This window comes from Dermacentor andersoni, chromosome 3, assembly GCF_023375885.2.
Source record: "Dermacentor andersoni chromosome 3, qqDerAnde1_hic_scaffold, whole genome shotgun sequence".
Taxonomy (NCBI): Eukaryota; Metazoa; Arthropoda; class Arachnida; order Ixodida; family Ixodidae; genus Dermacentor; species Dermacentor andersoni.
In genome coordinates this window covers 3,561,026-3,579,446 of record NC_092816.1, presented here as the reverse complement: position 1 = coordinate 3,579,446, position 18,421 = coordinate 3,561,026, and the positions used below count along the sequence as shown (strand labels likewise).

General features: G+C 47.1%; 1 protein-coding gene across 2 annotated transcripts in view; it reads right to left on the bottom strand.

The window, feature by feature from the left end:
- Alg3 (Alg3, alpha-1,3- mannosyltransferase) overlaps nucleotides 1-18,421 on the bottom strand; it is a 156,135-nt gene that overhangs the window by 24,962 nt on the left and 112,752 nt on the right. For both annotated transcript variants that reach the window (XM_055065668.2, XM_050169410.3), the window contains exons 5-6: nucleotides 13,400-13,520; nucleotides 11,469-11,671 (exon numbers count right to left, since the gene is read on the bottom strand). In XM_055065668.2, coding sequence (XP_054921643.1) covers nucleotides 11,469-11,671; nucleotides 13,400-13,520 — 324 coding nt within the window. The remainder of the gene's footprint in view (nucleotides 1-11,468; nucleotides 11,672-13,399; nucleotides 13,521-18,421) is intronic.

Below are 18,421 nucleotides of genomic sequence, written 5' to 3'. Positions count from 1 at the left end.
CGGCAGAAGTAATCGCCAGATTGAGTGCACAGGATGCATATGATTATGCAAAAGTTAAGGCTAGTCTCCTGAAGAAATACTGCCTTTCAGCCGAAGCTTTTCGGGAAAGGTTTAGGAGCACAGGCAAGAAAGATAGCGAGGGATATCCGGAGTTTGCATATAGCTTAAAGGCCAACCTAGTCAAGTGGCTTAAAAGCGCGGAAGCGTACGACAGTAGAGACGTGATCATTGAATGCATGTGTCTAGAGCAGTTTTACAAAACCATCCCCCAAGCTGTGAAACTGTGGGTGCAAGACAGAGGGAATGTAAACACTGTGGAAAGGGCGGCTGAATTAGCCAAAGATTACGCAACCCGTAGAACGCCGAGGACAGAAACTGGGACGGTCGAAATGGACCGCGGAAACCCTTTCCGTTCAAAAAGGGTTCGCAGACTAGACGATCAGAGCCTGTAGACGTGGAGGAAAAGCCCGCAGAAAAGAGCGAGGAGAAACTTAACGGGGAAACCGAAAAAAAAAGAACAGAAAAGAAAATTCGAATCTTTTAGACCAATTCGCTGTTACAAATGCCACAAACTGGGACATATAGCTGTAAACTGCGGGAAGTCCAGTGTAGTTTTTTCCTACGTAGAGGAAAAAGACGAGACTATGGAACTTTTAAGCCCATATCTTCACGACCTGCAAGTTAATGGCAAACCATGCCGAGTGCTAAGAGACAGTGCCGCCACGATGGACATTGTCCATCCGTCTTACGTGACGGTAAATGACTTCACCGGAGAAGTAGCATGAATAAAACAGGTTGTAGAAGAACACAGCGTGTGCCTGCCTATGGCCAAAGTCAACATCAGTGGACCATTCTGGGAGCTAGAGACTGAGGCTGCAGTTTCCAAATTTTTGTCACTGCAGTACCCTTACATCTTTTCGAATCGTTCGAATCAGTTACTGCGTGACAAAGGGCTTAAACTGGGAGAGGGCATAGTACAGGCATTGACCCAAGGCCAAGCTCGTAAAATCGCGTCACTTTCGGCCGAAAATGCACAAGCTCCTCCAGCGGAAACAGAAAAGGGGATAACTTGAATACCTGAATCCGAGCTAGGCTCGAGCGATGAAAAATCAGTTGAGGAAAGCCTGCCAGCTGACCAGTTCAATGAGAGCGTAGCACTAGAGTGTCAAAGTTCTAGCCTGCAGGAAGAGCAAGCTGACGCACTCACAAGCGAGACAGGGTCGTTATTATCACCGGCCTCAAAGAACTTTGATCAGCTCTTATGTGTGGATAGAGAGTCACTGGCAGCCGAGCAAAAGAATGATGAGAGCTTAGCTGAATTACATGACACAGCTAAAGAAGGCATTGCTAGGCGCAACGTGACGATACATGAGAGAGGAGCATTGTTGTATCGGCACTACAGAGATCGAAAGGGTAGGATTTTAGATCAGTTAGTCGTACCTGCTAAGTACAGGGAGGACCTTTTGAGTCTCTGTCATGGAAATGGGTGGTCCGGCCACCTAGGCATAAACAAATCAAAGGAAAGATTGCTTATGGAATACTACTGGCCTGGCTGTTTCAAAGACGTAGAAAACTTTGTAAGATCATGAGACGCCTGCTAGCGTTCTGGTAAACCAGGAGAGACATGGAAAGCTCCACTGAAGGTAGTGCCCTTAAAAACAGAGCCTTTCAGACGATTTGTAATAGACACGGTAGGGCCTCTTCCAAAAACAAAATCGGGCTACAGGTACTTGTTTACCATGCTGTGTCCGGCTACCAAGTTTCCAGAAGCAATCCCTTTGAAAGAGCTCAGCTCCACCGAAGTAGTAGACGCGCTTTTGACAGCGTTTGCACGAGTTGGGTTTCCAGCCGAAATTCAGGCAGATCAAGGGTCAGTATTCACCAGCACACTGACTTCCACATTCTTGCTAAAGTGCGGGGTAAAGTTAATACACAGTTCTGTCTATCACCCTCAGGCAAACAGTGCAGAGAGGTGGCATTCGGTGCTTAAGCGAGTTTTGCGTGCGCTCTGTTACGAGCACAAGGAGGACTGGGAGAACTGTCTGCCGGCAACTTTGTTTGCTTTACGAACGGTTCCACATGAAGCGACAGGGTTCTCGCCAGCAGAACTAGTGTATGGCAGGACACTCCGTTCTCCACTGAGAATGTTAAGAGAGATGTGGGAGGAAAGAGGGGAGAGTCTAACAGTGGTTGAATACGTGCTAAATTTGTTGGAACGGCTAAGCGCAACCCAAGAACTAGTCGGAAAGAACATGGGAGTGGCTCAAAAGAACGCCAAATTCTATTAGTACGCCAAGAATGCGAGGCTTCGAACGTTTAACGCCGGAGACCAGGTAATGATCCTCAAACCTTCAAGAAAGAACAAGCTTGAAGTTCACTGGGACGGGCCCGTTAAAGAGTTGCACAAACTTTCAGATACTAACTATGCTCTGAAAATGCCCGGTCGCAGGAAGGAAGTGAGGATATATCACTGCAATTTGATGAAGCCGTATGTAGAGCGGAGCGGAGTCGTTAACTATACCATCAAAGAGCAGGATGGCACTAGTACCAAGTTTAAGGAGTATAGGGTGACCTCCAACTCTGAAATCGGCCTAGAAGAAGTAGTAAAACATTTGGTAAGCTCGCACGCTCTAAGACCCGAGCAGCTCAATGAGCTAAAAGGGGTGTTAGGGGAATATCTCGACAGATTCAGCAATCGGCCAGGTAGAAGCGAACTAATAACGCATGAAATAGAGCTGACATCAACCGAACCCGTAAGATCAAAGCCTTACAGGGTGTCTCCAAGACAGAGAGAGATTATGGAGGCAGAGATACAGCGCATGTGTGAGTTGGGAGTTATTGAGCCCGCTGAGAGTGACTACACGTCACCGCTAATACTGGTAGAAATCCCTAACAAGGACCCTTGTCCGTGTGTTGACTACAGGAAGTTAAATGCCATCACTAGGGATCAGCTGTACCTGATACCCAACATTGAGGAACGAATCGAAAGAGTTAGCGCTACTAAATACATTTCAACTATAGATCTCGTGCGGGGGTACTGGCAAGTTCCCCTTTCAGAAAGTGCCAGCCGCTATGCCGCATTCATCTCACCTGTAGGCACTTTTCGCCCTCTTGCACTCAGCTTTGGGCTGAAGAACGCGCCGTTTTGCTTCTCTAAGTTAATGGATATTGTCCTAAAAGACTTGCAGGAGTTCGCCTTGCCCTATCTTGATGATGTAGCAATTTTTTCGGACAACTGGGAACAACACGTATTGCACCTCAAACAGGTGTTCTCATGGTTGAGGGAAGCCGGCTTAATGATGAAAGCGGAAAAGTGTAGGTTTGGTTGTTCGCAGGTTACTTATCTGGGCCATGCTGTCGGCCAGGGCATGAGACAGCCGGCCGAGCTGAAAATAGCTACGATTGGAGAATTTTCTCAGCTGCGCACGAAAACAGACCTTCGTTCATTTTTGGGACTTGTGGGGTACTATCAACGGTACATTCCGAATTGCTCGCAAATGGCAAGTCCATTAATGGACGCCTTCCGAAAGGGAGCACCGAGTAACGTACCCTGGGATAAGGACAAAGAGAAAGCTTTCCAAAGTTTGAAAACGCTATTGATTTCTCGTCCTGTGCTTCGCGTGCCAGACTACACAAAGGAATTCATAGTTCAATGCGACGCAAGCGACAGAGGTACGGGCGTGGTACTTAGTAAGGTCGGCGGCGATAACGAGGAGCATCCTATCCTCTATGCCAGCCGTAAACTAAATGTAAGAGAGGAAGCCTACAGCGCTTCAGAGAAGGAATGCGCTTGTTTAGTTTGGGCCGCCCAGAAGTTGTCGTGTTACTTGTACGGAGCGAAGTTCATCTTTGAGACCGACCACTGTCCTCTGACGTGGCTCAATCAAATGTCACACGAAAATGGCCGCTTGCTCCGATGGAGCCTCACTCTCCAAGAGCACAACTTCTCCGTTAGATATAGGAAGGGAAAGTTGTATAGCAATGCAGATGGTTTGAGCAGGCTAATTTGAATTCTGCGTTTGAGGGTCCTGCCTAAATTTTAGGGTTACTAGTGTTAATTTTGGTAAGCCAAGAAGCTCCCCTCTCATTTAGCAGGATTCCCTCCATGATTGCTGAATTTGTCAGCACGAAATTGCTTCAGAAATTGGCATAGCGAAATGCAGCATTTTCTTGTTTCTGCACTTATGCTTTTTTTTTTTTTGAAGCCTAGCGGGTCTAAAGTGGGAGCCAAGGTACGTCATCTCGGCGCAGAGCCGTGTTGTGTGGTTCATTTCGCAGTTGCCTGTCCTTGTTGAATGTTTTGGGGCGGTGACATCATTGCACAAGTGGTTACTGCGAGCCAAGACATCACCCCCTGGCCACCAGCCGTTCTCTTCCTGCCCAGCGGTTATCTGCGCTAGACAGTCGAGATTTTCCGGGTCATGGAGGTGCTGTTAAGAAGGGCCAGCTGCAGTGCAAGTTTGCCACCCAATTGCGACTATGGCGGCAACATTCCAGGAGTGTCGCCGCCAACCTCTAGCCACAGCGTGACTAAATCGACTTTGTGTCGGGGAACAATACGCGCATCCTCCACTCTCCGTCGCTTCAGCTAGGATGCGTTCGATGAAGGAGGCTTTGTGCTGAAACCGCCGCCAACCTCTAGCCTCATCGCCGTTGTGACGGAATGAGTTCGGCGGGCCAACTATTGTTACCAAACTCCCCAACACGGACCTGATCTGCTATGGGTGCGTGAGTTGCCGCGGGAACGCCGTTTTGCGTTCCTCCCCCCGCACCGACCAAGACGCAAGACAACGCGCTACCCGGCACGGCTCCCGAGTTCTACGAAGCCCCTCTGACGTCGGCTCCGGACCATCGCCCCTGTGTGTGTGCACGTGTGTGTGTAAACCGTGTTGCCGAGAGGCGGCTAGTTTGCAATGACTAAATGAACGTTCGCATTACCTTGTATTGGGAGAGGTCCGAGTGTTTAAAAACTGCTGTTGTGCAGCTGTTCAGGACACTCTCTCTCAAGCAGCCATGTTAGACTGATGTACTTTCTCAAACAGTCATGTTAGACTGATATAAATACTGTAAATAAACCCATATTCCTCGTTCTCGATGAGAAGCAGTCCTTCCCTTCATCAACGTCCTCAGCATGAATAAGTTGGACGACGGCATGGGCCAGCTACCTTCTAATTCATGCCCGACTCCAATCTTGACAACGGATCACGAGCGATGGGATTGAGCCCCCAATCCCGACACCACAGAGACCGTGGTCCCGCCTGCATGTGGATTTTGGGGTCCCTTCAAGGGCCATTACTTCCTTGTGGTGGCGGTCGCCTTTTTGAAGTGGGTGGAGGTTCTACCTGTCACCACTCCATCAGAAGGCGCGCGACCATTGCAATGCTACGACAGGCCTTTGCCGCCCAGGGGTTGTCGGACATCATCGCGTCCAACAATGGTCCTGCTTTCGCCAGCATAGAGTACCTGGCCTGGCTGACGAAAAACAGAATCTGTCGGATGATTGTTCCGCCATACCAACCTGCTTCAAACGGTGCAGCCAAGCGGGTGGTGCAAACCATCAAGGACAAGCTCAAGAAGAGCCAGACTGGGGATTTCTGGACGCAGATTGCCCGGATACTGTTTCAGTACCGGACCACGCCCCACGATGTCACTGGCCGTGACCCCTGTGAGCTCCTGCTGGGTCGGATGGTCAAGACACCTTGGACGTCCTGCATCAAGACTTTCGATCCACAGTGCTTCTGAAGCAGCTGAAGCAGAAGCTGGCTGCTGACCAAGGGTGCCATCCCGGGCCTTTGCCGGAGTCGGGAGCTCCAGTTTTTGCCAGGAACTTTTGTACTGGCCTACCCTGGTCCGCCCAACGCCTCCTGCCAGTGCCTCATCGCTGCTCGTACGCATGCCAGACGGGGCCACATGGCACAGACATGCCGACAATGTTAGGCCTCGCCTCAAGACCTGGTTAGCACCCTCGACTGCCACTTCAGAGTTCCAGCCCACAGGAGGACTAGCGGCAACACCAGGCGCTTCAAGCAGATCCGCCCACCTCGGAGGCGGCAAGCGTTGCCAGTGGCGCGGCGCCCGTTGGGCAATTGTCAAGCCCGGCACCACTCACAAGGCCGACCACTGCAGACCCTCCGGACAGAGCGAGGCTGGCTGAGGCCACACCCGGCCCATCAACACCAGTACCCAGGCGGAGTACTCGACCGCGGAGGCCACCGGACTGTTACTCGCCTGGATAGCAGGCACCATCGACTTGGCTGGGATGGCGGCAGAGCCTCATGCTCTGAACTTGGACGTTTGTTTCTTTGAGTAAACAAACAAAACTGGGGGTAAGGGGGAGTAACAAGCATGTGACGCCCCGCGGGCATAATCTTCGTTGGCCCGCCAGGGTCGGTAGGCAACATTGGTCACCGCACCAATAAACACCGGCGAGCACAGCTGCTTGGGGTCAGTCATCGTTCATCACCACCACGCTGCTAAGCGTCTGTCTAATGGAGGGTGCCTCGAGCCCTCTCTCATTCATAAACCTGGGTGGATCATGACAATATGCACATGCATTTATTAGCAAATTGGTTAATTTAACATGTTGGAACATTGCAATTACAATGTCATTGGTAAAAAAAATTGAACTAGTAAGCTATTATACTAAAAGATAGTGTAAGTGACTCATGTTAGTTTTGGAAAATTGAATTTCTGCCAGTTGTCTGTTCTAGCCAACCTGTGCCTTATTATGCCACATCAATTTCTCATAAACTCAGAGGAATTTGACCCAGTACCAGTCATCACTTATCGTATTTGCTGTCAAGCGATAAGCTCAGGATTAGGGGTGGAACCTGCAAAAGAGTGCTCCCCCGTTGTTCGCAAACCCGTGCCCCTTGCTTTTGGGAGGCTGGCTTTCCTGCTCAGCTTTGCCGTACAGTGGCTAAGCGGGCTTTACAGGCCAAATTTCGCCAGCAGCGTGAAATTATCGCAAAATTTAGCACAAGATCAAACACACTTTCTTAGGGAGAGTGTGTTGGGAGGCTAGTTTGTGAGACACACTTCTTTTGTGAACTTAAACTTCGCTAACTTAAACCGCCCGTGAAATCTTGAAAGCTTCCTTCATAGCAAGACATGGTCCAAATAGGTACGTGTGTCAGCGAACCGTCAGTGTATCTTTTCAAGAAAGAGCTTGATTTTTTGGTGTAGATAGGGGCTTGGCGAGGGAGTGTTCCATAGTCACACAGTTATGATCTGTCTTGGGCATTCGCATCGTTCAAAGAGGCAGCATTGTGTGATTTCAATAAACCAGTTGTTAGTCTGCGTTCGTCCTGTCTTCTACCTCGGTGTCTCGATCGTCCCTAGCGCAGTTTAAGTTCACAAAGAATACACTTTCTTAGATTAGATAGAAATAAACGCTAGGAACCACGCTTGCTCCCACACAGCCAGCAGTATATTCGATTTGTTTAGAATATTCGTATCCAATCGTATATTCAAATATTTTCGGATACCTTGTTTTTGAATCGAATACAAGTATTAAAAATATAATATTTGATAATCTTCGAAACTTTCAAATGCACACCCCTACCTCGAACGGCGGCAATTCACACTCAACATGCAGAGACCGGAGCCTGTGTCTGCAATGGCTCGAACGGTGCGAGCCCCAACGGCGAAGCGATTCCCGGATTGCCAGCCGGAGAGGATGTGTAGCTGGTGGACCCCATTACATCTGCTGCTATAATCTTCAGCAGGCAAGAGCTACTAAAGGCTCAGCAGAGTTACCTACTTTGTCAACAAATCATTGACGAGCTTAGCTAAGCTCCTAAGAGGAGCGGGGCGGCAGTGTGTGCCGTCAGGCACACACAGACAGCCAGTGTTGCTGTAGGTGCCGAGTGCGACGCAGCCGGTACTGTTGCGGGCACAATGGATATGTATCTGCTTGACACCAATGAAGTTCGCCTGCACTATATCCCATCCGAGGAGGCTCCCCATGAGTGTTTCAAGGTGGTGATACCCCACAGTCCAAGGAAAACCACCCTGAACTATTTCCACGACTTGCGGTTGGCCAGACAAATTTTGCAGACGCATAGGGTACAGCTACAGTAAAACATTAGTGCAACAATTTAAGTGAGACGTCTCAGATTAAGAGAAGCACAGACAATTACAAGTTACCCTCCTCCCTATCGACGCCTTTCCTCCTCAACTCATTCGCCAAGAGATCGGGGCTAAGCTCCGGCTACACTGGCTATGCGTCATGATATGACGTCGTGTTGTCTACTTCCGGTTGTATTGGAGCCAGTGCCCGAAGCCTCTCCAACCTCTCCGCTAGTCGCCTGGCCGTCGACCCCTCATGAGAACTATCGAAGCAGCGTACATCGTAAGCAATCTGTCACAGGGCTGCATGTCTGGTATTTCGGAACCCGCGAGCAAGCTGGGTTCTGACTAGGTTCTCACTAATGGGCAGAGGTGTAAACTAAAGCTCCTCCATGCATGCAACTACCGCTGTGATAAAGGGGCCTTAGCGTAAATGTGAGCAGCCTGAGCAGTCTGCACTGTGCAGCCACCTAGTGGTGCAGAGCTTAACCAGACAAACAAAGAGCTACCATTGCTGTAACCAAGTGTAAAACATTTTAAACATATATAAAAAGACGACATGTTCATGATTATGCTCATGCTGACAACTCACCAGCAGCAAAGTAGAATACACTTGGTTACTGTCATATTAGCTGGGCGTGTCTGGTATAGCTCTACTACTACATCAACAATTGGGAGGAGGCAACTGAAAACTCAGGAGAGCGGCACCACTGCGATCGGTAGCGATGCACATTTAAAAAATAATATAATAAATTACACGCTTCTTACGCAGAGCACTTATATGCATCACTCAATGGTCAGAAGGGCCTACCCTAACAACTCATGCAGTATGTCTACAATATCAAAATCGTTTTAGGATTCCTTTAAGACTTTCCAAAAGTGGCACCACTACGCTACTTAGCCAGGAATCAAGTGTGACACTCTTCACCATGCCCACTTGTGGTGCGAGTGCCAATGTGTGAAGCGTCCTGTGGGCAACCACCTGAGGGCTCATGCAGCCAAACGACAGCCAGCTACGCTGGCAAGTTGTGGCCTGTGACATTATGGGTGCTTTTTCCAGAAGCCAGCGAGGCTACATTTTTCTACTGCCTGTCGCCAATCACTTCACGAAATGGGTTGAACCTTTTCCCCTTTGGAAGTTAAAGCTATGCACAATCTGTGACAAGCTGACCAAAGTCTTTAGCCGCTTCAGCTTTCCAGCAGAGCTTATAACGGACAATGCATCCTACTTCACGGCCAAGGTAGTCTGCATGCGTGTGCTGCGTTTGGCATTAAGCATCGCAAGACATTCATGCATCACCGACAGGCCAACCCGACAGAATGGATTAACTGGAACCTCAATCTTGCTTGTGGCCTTTGCTTGGCAACATAGGGACTGGGATGTCTGCCTTAATAAGAGAGGCTTCTTGTGATCCACGGTGAACCATCTGGCCAGGTACGCGCCCGCTTTGCTCAACTTCGGGAGAAAGCTGCCGAACCCCATGGACCGCATTCTGGGAACCAGCAGCAGGGCGTGCACTATGAAGGCCTGCCTTTCCAGCTACGCAGCGGAACTGCGCTCAAGGAAGGACACGGCCCTTGACCTGACCTGTTCCAACCTAGCAAAAGCGCTAACTGGGCAGAAAGGCCCAATACGACTGGTCCCATCGCAATGTGCACTATGGTGTCGGCGATCTCGTCCTCAGATGCAAACATGCCTTGAGTGATGCTGCCAAAGGCGTCTTTCCCTCCCTGTTGGCCAATTATTGGGCCCGTACGAAGTGGAGACCAAAATGTCCCGTCTGGTATACAATCTGACTAACTCTGAAGAGAGACCAGTCTGCAGTCCAGTTTACGTCTCAGACCTCAAACCTTTCATTGCCAGGAGCAATGACTGGGAAGAGGGGGAGGCGGTCAATTAACCGCAGGCAAACAGTGACACGGCTGGCCCCAGGCCACACTAAAGCCCCTTAAACTTTGTAAAGCAGAGCCACGCTTTGAAGGATGCCGCCCCCTCCTCATGCAGTCTGGTCGAGGCTGACGCCGTGACGTCATTGGCCTAATGGCGTCATGTGGGCCCTCGCGTCCGCTTCATCTGTTTACAGTCGCACTTCAGCACCATTTTCGCTTGAGAAGTGTCTACAGAGTGGCGAGGAGCACATGTTGGCACCGTTGCTCATTTGTGTTGTTTTGGTTTGCGAACGCCTTGAACTTTTATGGCAAGTGCAATGTCACTTCAAGGCATTTTCTATCACCATAACCTGCTGCACCTTCGTAGGCCAAAATAGTTTCAGCAAAGACAAGATGCTCTTCTTGATACTGTGTGGTAAGTGCTACAGGCTAGGGAGAAAGACATGGATTCATCGAATTGGGAGGGAGAACTTCATACCAACGTTCTCCACATGACTATATGAGGTAGTTGCGAGTCTCTCATAGTATAGTCCTACGCAACACGTACTTTGTTTATACAAGCAGTACGGTCGTATTTGGCGCGCTTAATCATATTGTATGCCAACAGGCTTGAATTCGCAGGCACGCGAGAGTGCCTGCGAAAATGTGATTACGAAACCTTTAATATTCAGCACATTCCTTTTGACAAAATTTGAGGCTCGAACATGAAAACTCATCTTAGGAAAGCAACTCTGCATTTTGCGGTTACTAACTAGCCTTCTTCAAAGCAAATAGCTTTGTTTGCCTCTTTTGTTCGTGTTCATCATGGGCCGTTGCCCTGTAGGTTTGCGATACAAAGAAAAAGTGTGCAGGCTCTCCCAAAACCGCGTTCATCGCCGAACGACAGCATCAAAAGTCTTTGAGACGTACGTGTTAATTCGTGTCAGCTTTAAAGTGTGTGTAGGTTAAGATGCGGCGGTGGAGCACTCGCAAAGAAAACATGCAGTCGCCTGCTCGTTCACGCGCTGGTTTAGTCGTCGTTCGCTTATTTGTTCGTTCAACTATTAGCTCGTTCGACCACTATGTCTTTGAGACACATGTAATGAAACAACAAATGGTGCCTCAATTGAACGACTGCATCATTTCACTTACCACAATTTTGACCGCATCATAGCATGGCAATTCTTTGCATGGTCACCACTTCACTAAAGTCATATCTTGCAAATGTTATTTCGGGGTGAGTGCAACCTCAATGCATGCACCTTGGTGCAACTCGGTTAGCGACAAGTAAGTCACTTCGTGAATGGACGAGCTAATGCTTGATGAAATGTTATTCGTAATGAGTTACTAACCTGAAAAAATAATGCACTTGTTTGAGCCTGAATGAAGTGCTGTTATTGCATTACCGCTTTGCAAACGAATACTAAAAAACTGATTTCATTTGCCATATACGCAGAATCCCGACTCAATGATCGGCCACGTGTATAAATTATGATGCAAGCCTACTAGCAAAAAAACCAAGACCTTACCTGATCCACTTTGGCAGAAAGCAAAGAATGACAACAAGGTGAAGAGCCAGGAGTGCCAGGTGAAACATGTGGTCCACAAAAAGCTCTTCTGGCAGGAACCTCCAGTTAACCGTCCACTTGTAGAGAAACACTCGACCCAAGTTGAATGCCCCCGTCATGTACGAGACAGGGTTGGCTAGCAGGAATGGCAGAGCTAGGACCAGCTGACAAAGAAAGTGTTTTTTTCTAAGCACGAGCAGCTTCGAGATGCATGAGTCTGTCAGCAAGCAAGTAAAAAAACATGCAATAGCTGCTGCAACATCTATAATGTTGCAGACATTCCAGTTATTACTTGCAGTTTGAATAGATCAATTACAGTCGAATCTCGATAATTCGAACTCGAAGGGGCCCAGAAATATGTTTGAATTACAAGAAGTTCGAATTAAAGGAAGCTAATTTAATGGAGGACTTACCTGCAGTTGGCACATGTGCACCGAGGTAACATGTGAGTAGGAACTTCTACAAGATTTATTCACACGTATTTACAAATAATGGTTAGTTATTAGGCATACTGGTGCTCATACTGTGACAGGAGATGGTGGGTGCATGCGTGTATAATTGGAGGAAACACACCATGTCTCATAACAATTGCTCTTTCGAACTTTTGGTATGCTTCACCGCGTAAGAATGCTATATTGGGGCGAAGTTGAGTTTTCGGGAACCGGCATTATGCAATGCGCCATGCTTTCCGCGCTCCAAGCCATTGGCGAGGATTAAAAAGGCATAGTCAGTGCCATTGCTAACAGCGGAAAATTGTTCCGATGAAAAACACAACACCGAAATGCAAGAAGCTTGGTAGCGAACGTTGAAGTAGGTCTAGGTAGTTTAGAAGAACCAAGTTGTGCATTCAAAAAAGACAACCACAGGAAAAGGCGACAGAGATGGAAAGAGCGCAAACTATCAACTGGTTCTATTTGTGTTTATGTTTATCTATTTTGTTCGGAATGAAGTAGAAGCAAACTTGCCCACTCATTGCCTTGCATGCAGTGGATATAAGCCTCTGCATAAAAATTCTAGGAAAAAGTTAAAATAACACAGTGCAGGAGCTTTTGGAGGCTTACCACATAAAGGAGAACGGTAATAAATGTGTAAGTGAAACTTCTGTCAAATTTTACCAAAGGGAAAAGATTTTTCTGCGCAGATGTTGTTGATTCTCCTCATCCTTTCATTGGCTGTGATTCTGCATATATAAGGTACCTCCACACAAATAAAACCAGTTGATAGCTTGCACTCTTTCCGTCTCTGTCGCCTTTTCCTGTGGTTGTCTTTTTTGAATGCGCAACTTGGTTCTTCAAAGAAGTAGGTCAAGCGTTGCCGTGGTCTGACTACGGCTGCCAGCGGATCTGCATGCGAGAGTGCCGGCTCGAGGAGGTGCAATAATCAAATGGTGGCGGTGGTGGTGGCTTCAATTAATGCCGTTTCGGAGCTGCAGCCATGGCAAAAAGTCTAGGAAGTCAGACGGCGAAGGCTTTTTGCGTCCGAAATTTCAGACGTTCTTACTAACAGAAGTAATCGGTGATGTGTGGCTGCACACGCCTGCGCACAAATTTCCGCCACTGCATTTCTTTTTCTTTTTTTTTTCACGCGCAGCGTGGAGGAGTCTTTCCTAAGCTCCTCCTTCATGGCGGGGTCAAAGGAATGCTGGCTGGAGGCGCTGCCGTGTGATTTGGTGCGCTGCTGACAGCATTGTCGGAGCGCAGTATGTTCGAATTAACTATCGCGAATTTTTGCACGTGTGAATTAAAGAGTGTTTAGGCCCAGTGAAATACACATAACTTTGACGGAACTACAGCGTCCATTCGAATAAACCAAATTTTTAAATTAAGCATGCTCAAATTAACGAGATTCGACTGTATATACTGCACCAGAATACGAAAGCCAAGACAATGTACCTGAATGAGGCCACACAGAAAAATCAGCAGGCATGTTTTGACAAGGCCTTGAGTAGACAGCAGGACAAAAAACAATGCCGGTGCAAACAGCAGGACGTTCATCTTCACCGAGACAGCCAGGCTGGTAGAAAAAGCATTGGTGGAATAGCATTATGCGTGGTTATTTATACAACAACATAGTCTACTGCTCTTTATATTCCTTCTCTCAGGTGCAAAGGCAATTATTTCAGCTTGATTTTGTGGGATGACAACTAAAACTCATAATGCAAAGCATTTAAACTAAGTGAAAGCATAAAATCAGAAATATTCCTTAAACGCCTTCACAGGTGATGATATGCAAAAAGGAATCTTAGTTGAACAAAATATTGCCAAGCAGAGGAATGCTACAAGGGTACGCATCTTAATGCCTCTGAAAACAAATCTTCCAAGTTATAAAAAACAAGCAGTCTTGGGGCCGTATTACATAGCAGTTTGTTTTCGAACCAGTTCAATTTTTTGTACACCATTTGTTGGCACCTGGATGTCATCATTCCTGCTGGGCATGACTATAGACTTGGTTGACCTTAAGCAGCTGTAAATCATTTGCAAAATAAACCTAACGTCTCCTATGAGCAGAACTGCTGTGAAGTGGTTCACTTTTTAATTCTGCAGCACTTGTGTGTACCTTCGCTCAAAAATGCCATTCCGGAAAACCCCATGTCTCGGTCTTCCCCCTGTTACGTTCAAGCTTCTTCTGCCCTGCTGCGATGAATCACTTTGCGAAGCCAACAATATGTGCCCTTCGGACAGACTCGCAGTGCCACCAAGGCGAGACACGTTTGGCGGACAGAGTATTGCTTGTTTGTTTACTGCCATCTTCGTAGACCACTGAGAGCAAGAGAACTCCTGGAAAAGGGTGTTCCAAGGCATTCCCTCATGGACCCTGGTAACTGCCACGGTCGTTTGCTCCAGCTAACTGCGGGGTCAAGGCAGGAACCAAGATGTGCCAGCTTGAGTCCCCCTCCTTTCTGTGTGTTCAGTGAAACAAAGGTGCGGAAGTGTGTGTGTGTGTGTGTATGTGTGTGAACCCTCGCCCTCAAAGCAGGTCCTTCGACAACTTTGGATGCTCCACTTGGACGAAAGTTGGACGGCAGTTTTCCTGGCCTAAGGATCTAGGGAGGACAGAGGGGGTTTTAAGCAGACGTTTTCAGCTCCTGTGTGTGCTTCACTTCAGTCATGCTAGACTGATGAGATGTTACGTTCTCCACTCTCCATGCAGATATTGTAAATAAATCCAGTACTTCTCGTTCTCAGTGAGAACATGATCCTCCTTTCAATATTGTCCTTAACGTGGATGAGACACATGAGGGCATGGGACAGCTACCACTTTTGACATGCTCGACCCAAACTCTTACACCCCAGACAAAAAAGCAAGCATGAACAGTGTGATGAGTGAAGAACGCTAGGCTGAACACAGTGTTTAGAAAGAAGAAAATGGAGTGGATAAACAAGACTGTGTGCATGGACGCAAGTGCAGCACTGCAGAAGAAACAATGACGAAGAGCCAAGCAAGAAGGCATGTGGCGCAAGAAATAAAAGAAACAGGAGCCAATCGCTAAAGTCCACGAAGCCTTAGCAAATCAGTTGGCGAAGCACACGAAGTTCCAAAGAATCAATTGTGGGGACACACGAGGCCCAGAAAGAAGGGCAGAGCTAGAGTGTACTATAATACAGTTGAGTGGGACAAGCGGCTGGGGCAGCGCATGCTTTGCAGTGAGGCGCGACGACAATGAAAAATACTGTGGCGGCACTGCAATCGAACTGGATTTGGCTGCATCAAGATCATATTGTTGGAAACTGCTGGCGATCCTGCATGGCAGGGTCACTTGTACTGCTTCGCACGCTGCTGTTTCCAATCAGACTGCTCAAATGGTGCTTATAATTGGATAGGACATGTATTTATGCCTTAGGAATAGATGCCTTTCTTTTTCTTCCTCATTTCATTTTATTTATTTTTAATGCGGCTCGGTGACTGTGCGTGAATTGCAGCTGCAGGGTCGGCTTTCATTCTACTATGTTATTCTACTATGTACGGTTCCCTCTGGAGAAAAAATGTTTTTCTTGCTCTTCAAGCAGTATGTATCTATTGCGTGTATTTTTGCGCATATAGTTTTTCGTCAGTAAGTCTTGCGAAATACAGACAGAAAAAACATATGTAAACTTCCTGCTTGCTGCTTCAAACAAATAAAACATATTGGCCCCATCCGGCGCCCTGTACTCAGATTTACGAGAAGTGTTCTTGTAGAAAAAAAAAAATAAAGAACTGCAGTGCAACATTTTATTCATGTTTCCGCCTTCCTCGCGTGACAGAATGTGGAGTAATTAGTTCTTTTATTGCGGTCAGCGCTCAGGCACCGGAAAACAGTTTTAGGTAGCTATTGTATATGCTAATCTTTGGCCCATAAGCCGTGTGAGATTTTCTGTCCAGTCCATGCTTAACAACAACAACAAAACTCAGTGCCCTTCCGCTCTGTGAAGAAGGATATGGGCCCCTTAAGGGCGAACTGCACCTCCACCGCAGGTTGGCCCGGTATTGTACTATTTTCGGAATTTTTTTCTACACGCAGACGCAATAGTTGGGAAAGTAGCCCTAACAGCTTTGCTGTTAAGTGGATATGGCGTGCGCTGCTAAACTTGAGGTCACGGATCCAAACCAGGTCTCAGAATTTGATGGGAACGAAATGGAAAAACACTCGTGTAATCCTGTTTAGGAGCCCGTTAAAGAACCCCAAGTGATAAGAATTGTATAGGGTGCTTTATATGCATATCGCTAACGCTTGAATTTGTTTTAAAAAAGAAGACAAGAAATAAGAAGATAGCTGTGTCCTTCGGCTTTCTTCTGCGGGGGTGTAAACGACAGAAATTATTCTCGGGTCAGATTTCTGAGAAACACATGTTACGCTTATCTTATATATCATACCTAAATGTAATGCCATTCCCAACTGTACGTCTGCTCAACTAAGCAGCTTATGTACTATAAACGGCTGCTTTCAGTTATCCAGTGCACTATCATAAGGACAATAATGAAGCATTTAAAAGAATGGCATGCCTCACATGCATGTAGAGATATTTGCAGATCTGCTGTGTTCATTGAAGATAAGCATGGTACCACATTGGGCACCCAGATTTAATGGGTTGCAGTCTTGCAGACATGGTGAGACTGTCAAGAAATGTTTTCCTCGCCTGAATCAAGTTTGCAGATTTACAGGATGTCCCAAAATGGGGCGTTTATATTGAATGACAGCTAGGAACTTGTTCACCAGAACCGATTAGCACCCGTGCGTTAATTCTCTCAGGAACTGGTGTGGCTCTGCGCAATGGCCACTATTCTCCAGCAGCGCAATCATTCGGAATAAGAGTCCTCACTTCCATCGGCCCCTCACCTTCGAGGCTTCAAAAGTGCTGTTATTCGCTACATTCGAATACAAACGGCAATTCAATAATTTTTAATAAAGAATCAGAATTCAAATAGGATATGAATAACAAATACCATTCGATTCGATTAGAATTCATTTCGCCTTCTGGCATGTTGAAGGAGAACGCCAGACAAGACATGGAGATTACTTTGGTAAATACTTCTGGGTCTCCCCGATTCAGTCTGAGTACATAGGCATTATCTTGTTCCTAACACTGTTGTTCATATTAATGTCCAATAATTGTCTTGACTCCTTTTCTCATAAAGTCGATTGGTTCACGTGGGGCTGGTGCAGCTTTTAAAAGAAACACGCTTATTCTGGTCGGGAGTTAGCACTTTTTCAATCAGTGCATTCAGAATATTTGACAATTTTTCTCTTGCATATATGTCGTGGATATATATGTCTATGCTTCCTTTTGGTAATCTGCATCTCTTTGCGCCACGCAGTTAATGAATCTGGTCTATTTAACTATAATATTGTTTTATTCGATCATTGTCCCTGATCAATATTCCACCAGCAAGAAGCGCGCATCAAATGACAGGATATCAATAACATTTTCTTATGTAGCTTCATGTTGCAGATAGGCGGCCTCTGTGGCAAAGATTACGTGTTACATTGAGAAAACAACGTTAAAAACAACAGTTCGTCTGGCTAAATCTACAATTGGTACTGGCTGACAAAAGTCGCGGGCACACAAATGCAAGTAAAACCGTAAAAATCATACTGCAAGAATTTTCTACGAGAAAAGTGGGCATCTGCCAGGGTGCGCGCAATGTACACGCGCTCACTAGCAGACGACGCACTTGATAACGAGAGCAAAATTGAAGATGTCATGTATAACCCATGCTTCAAGTATGTATGTGCAGCAAAAAGGTGTCAATATAAATTTGCAGTGGAAATAAAGCACTATTATAAGAGCGTATGCACACAATCGGTCTCGGGACCTGCAGTGAAATTACCGTATTTACACGATTGTAAGTCAACTCCAATGTAATTCGACCCCCCCCCCCTATTGTGTGTGACAGGGGAAAAAAAAAAAAAGAGCATACCCGAGGGCGCATACCGTAACGAAAATTTATTAGTAGCTGTCATAGTCACTGGATTACACGTCTTTCTGCCATCGTCTTGACTAGTGCTGCCATCGTCATTGCTACTACGGTCACACAGCGCATTGTCGTCTAGCGAAATTTCACATATGGCAAATGACCGCACCACGACATCTTGTGGAACAGGAGCTCACGCCGAATGCACCCAACCACACGCGGCCATCAAGGAGGCTCTTTTGACAGGTCCGGTTGGCGTAAGTTCGCGGTCTTCTGCCGCCAGCCACTTGTACTCGCGGCAGAGCAGGTCCTTAAAAGGCGAAGATCCAGGCTTGTTTCATGACCATGTCACGCTTCACTAGCAGGGACCGATCACGCATTTCAGTGATGTACACTACAAGCTTGGTCTACAGCTCCGGTAAGCGTCCAGACTTCGGCCTGTGGGAAATCCTTCGTTTGCCGTCACAGGTGAAAATTTTGCTTTGCTGCAGTCGCCACTCTCGCACCACCCGTTCTGAAATAGG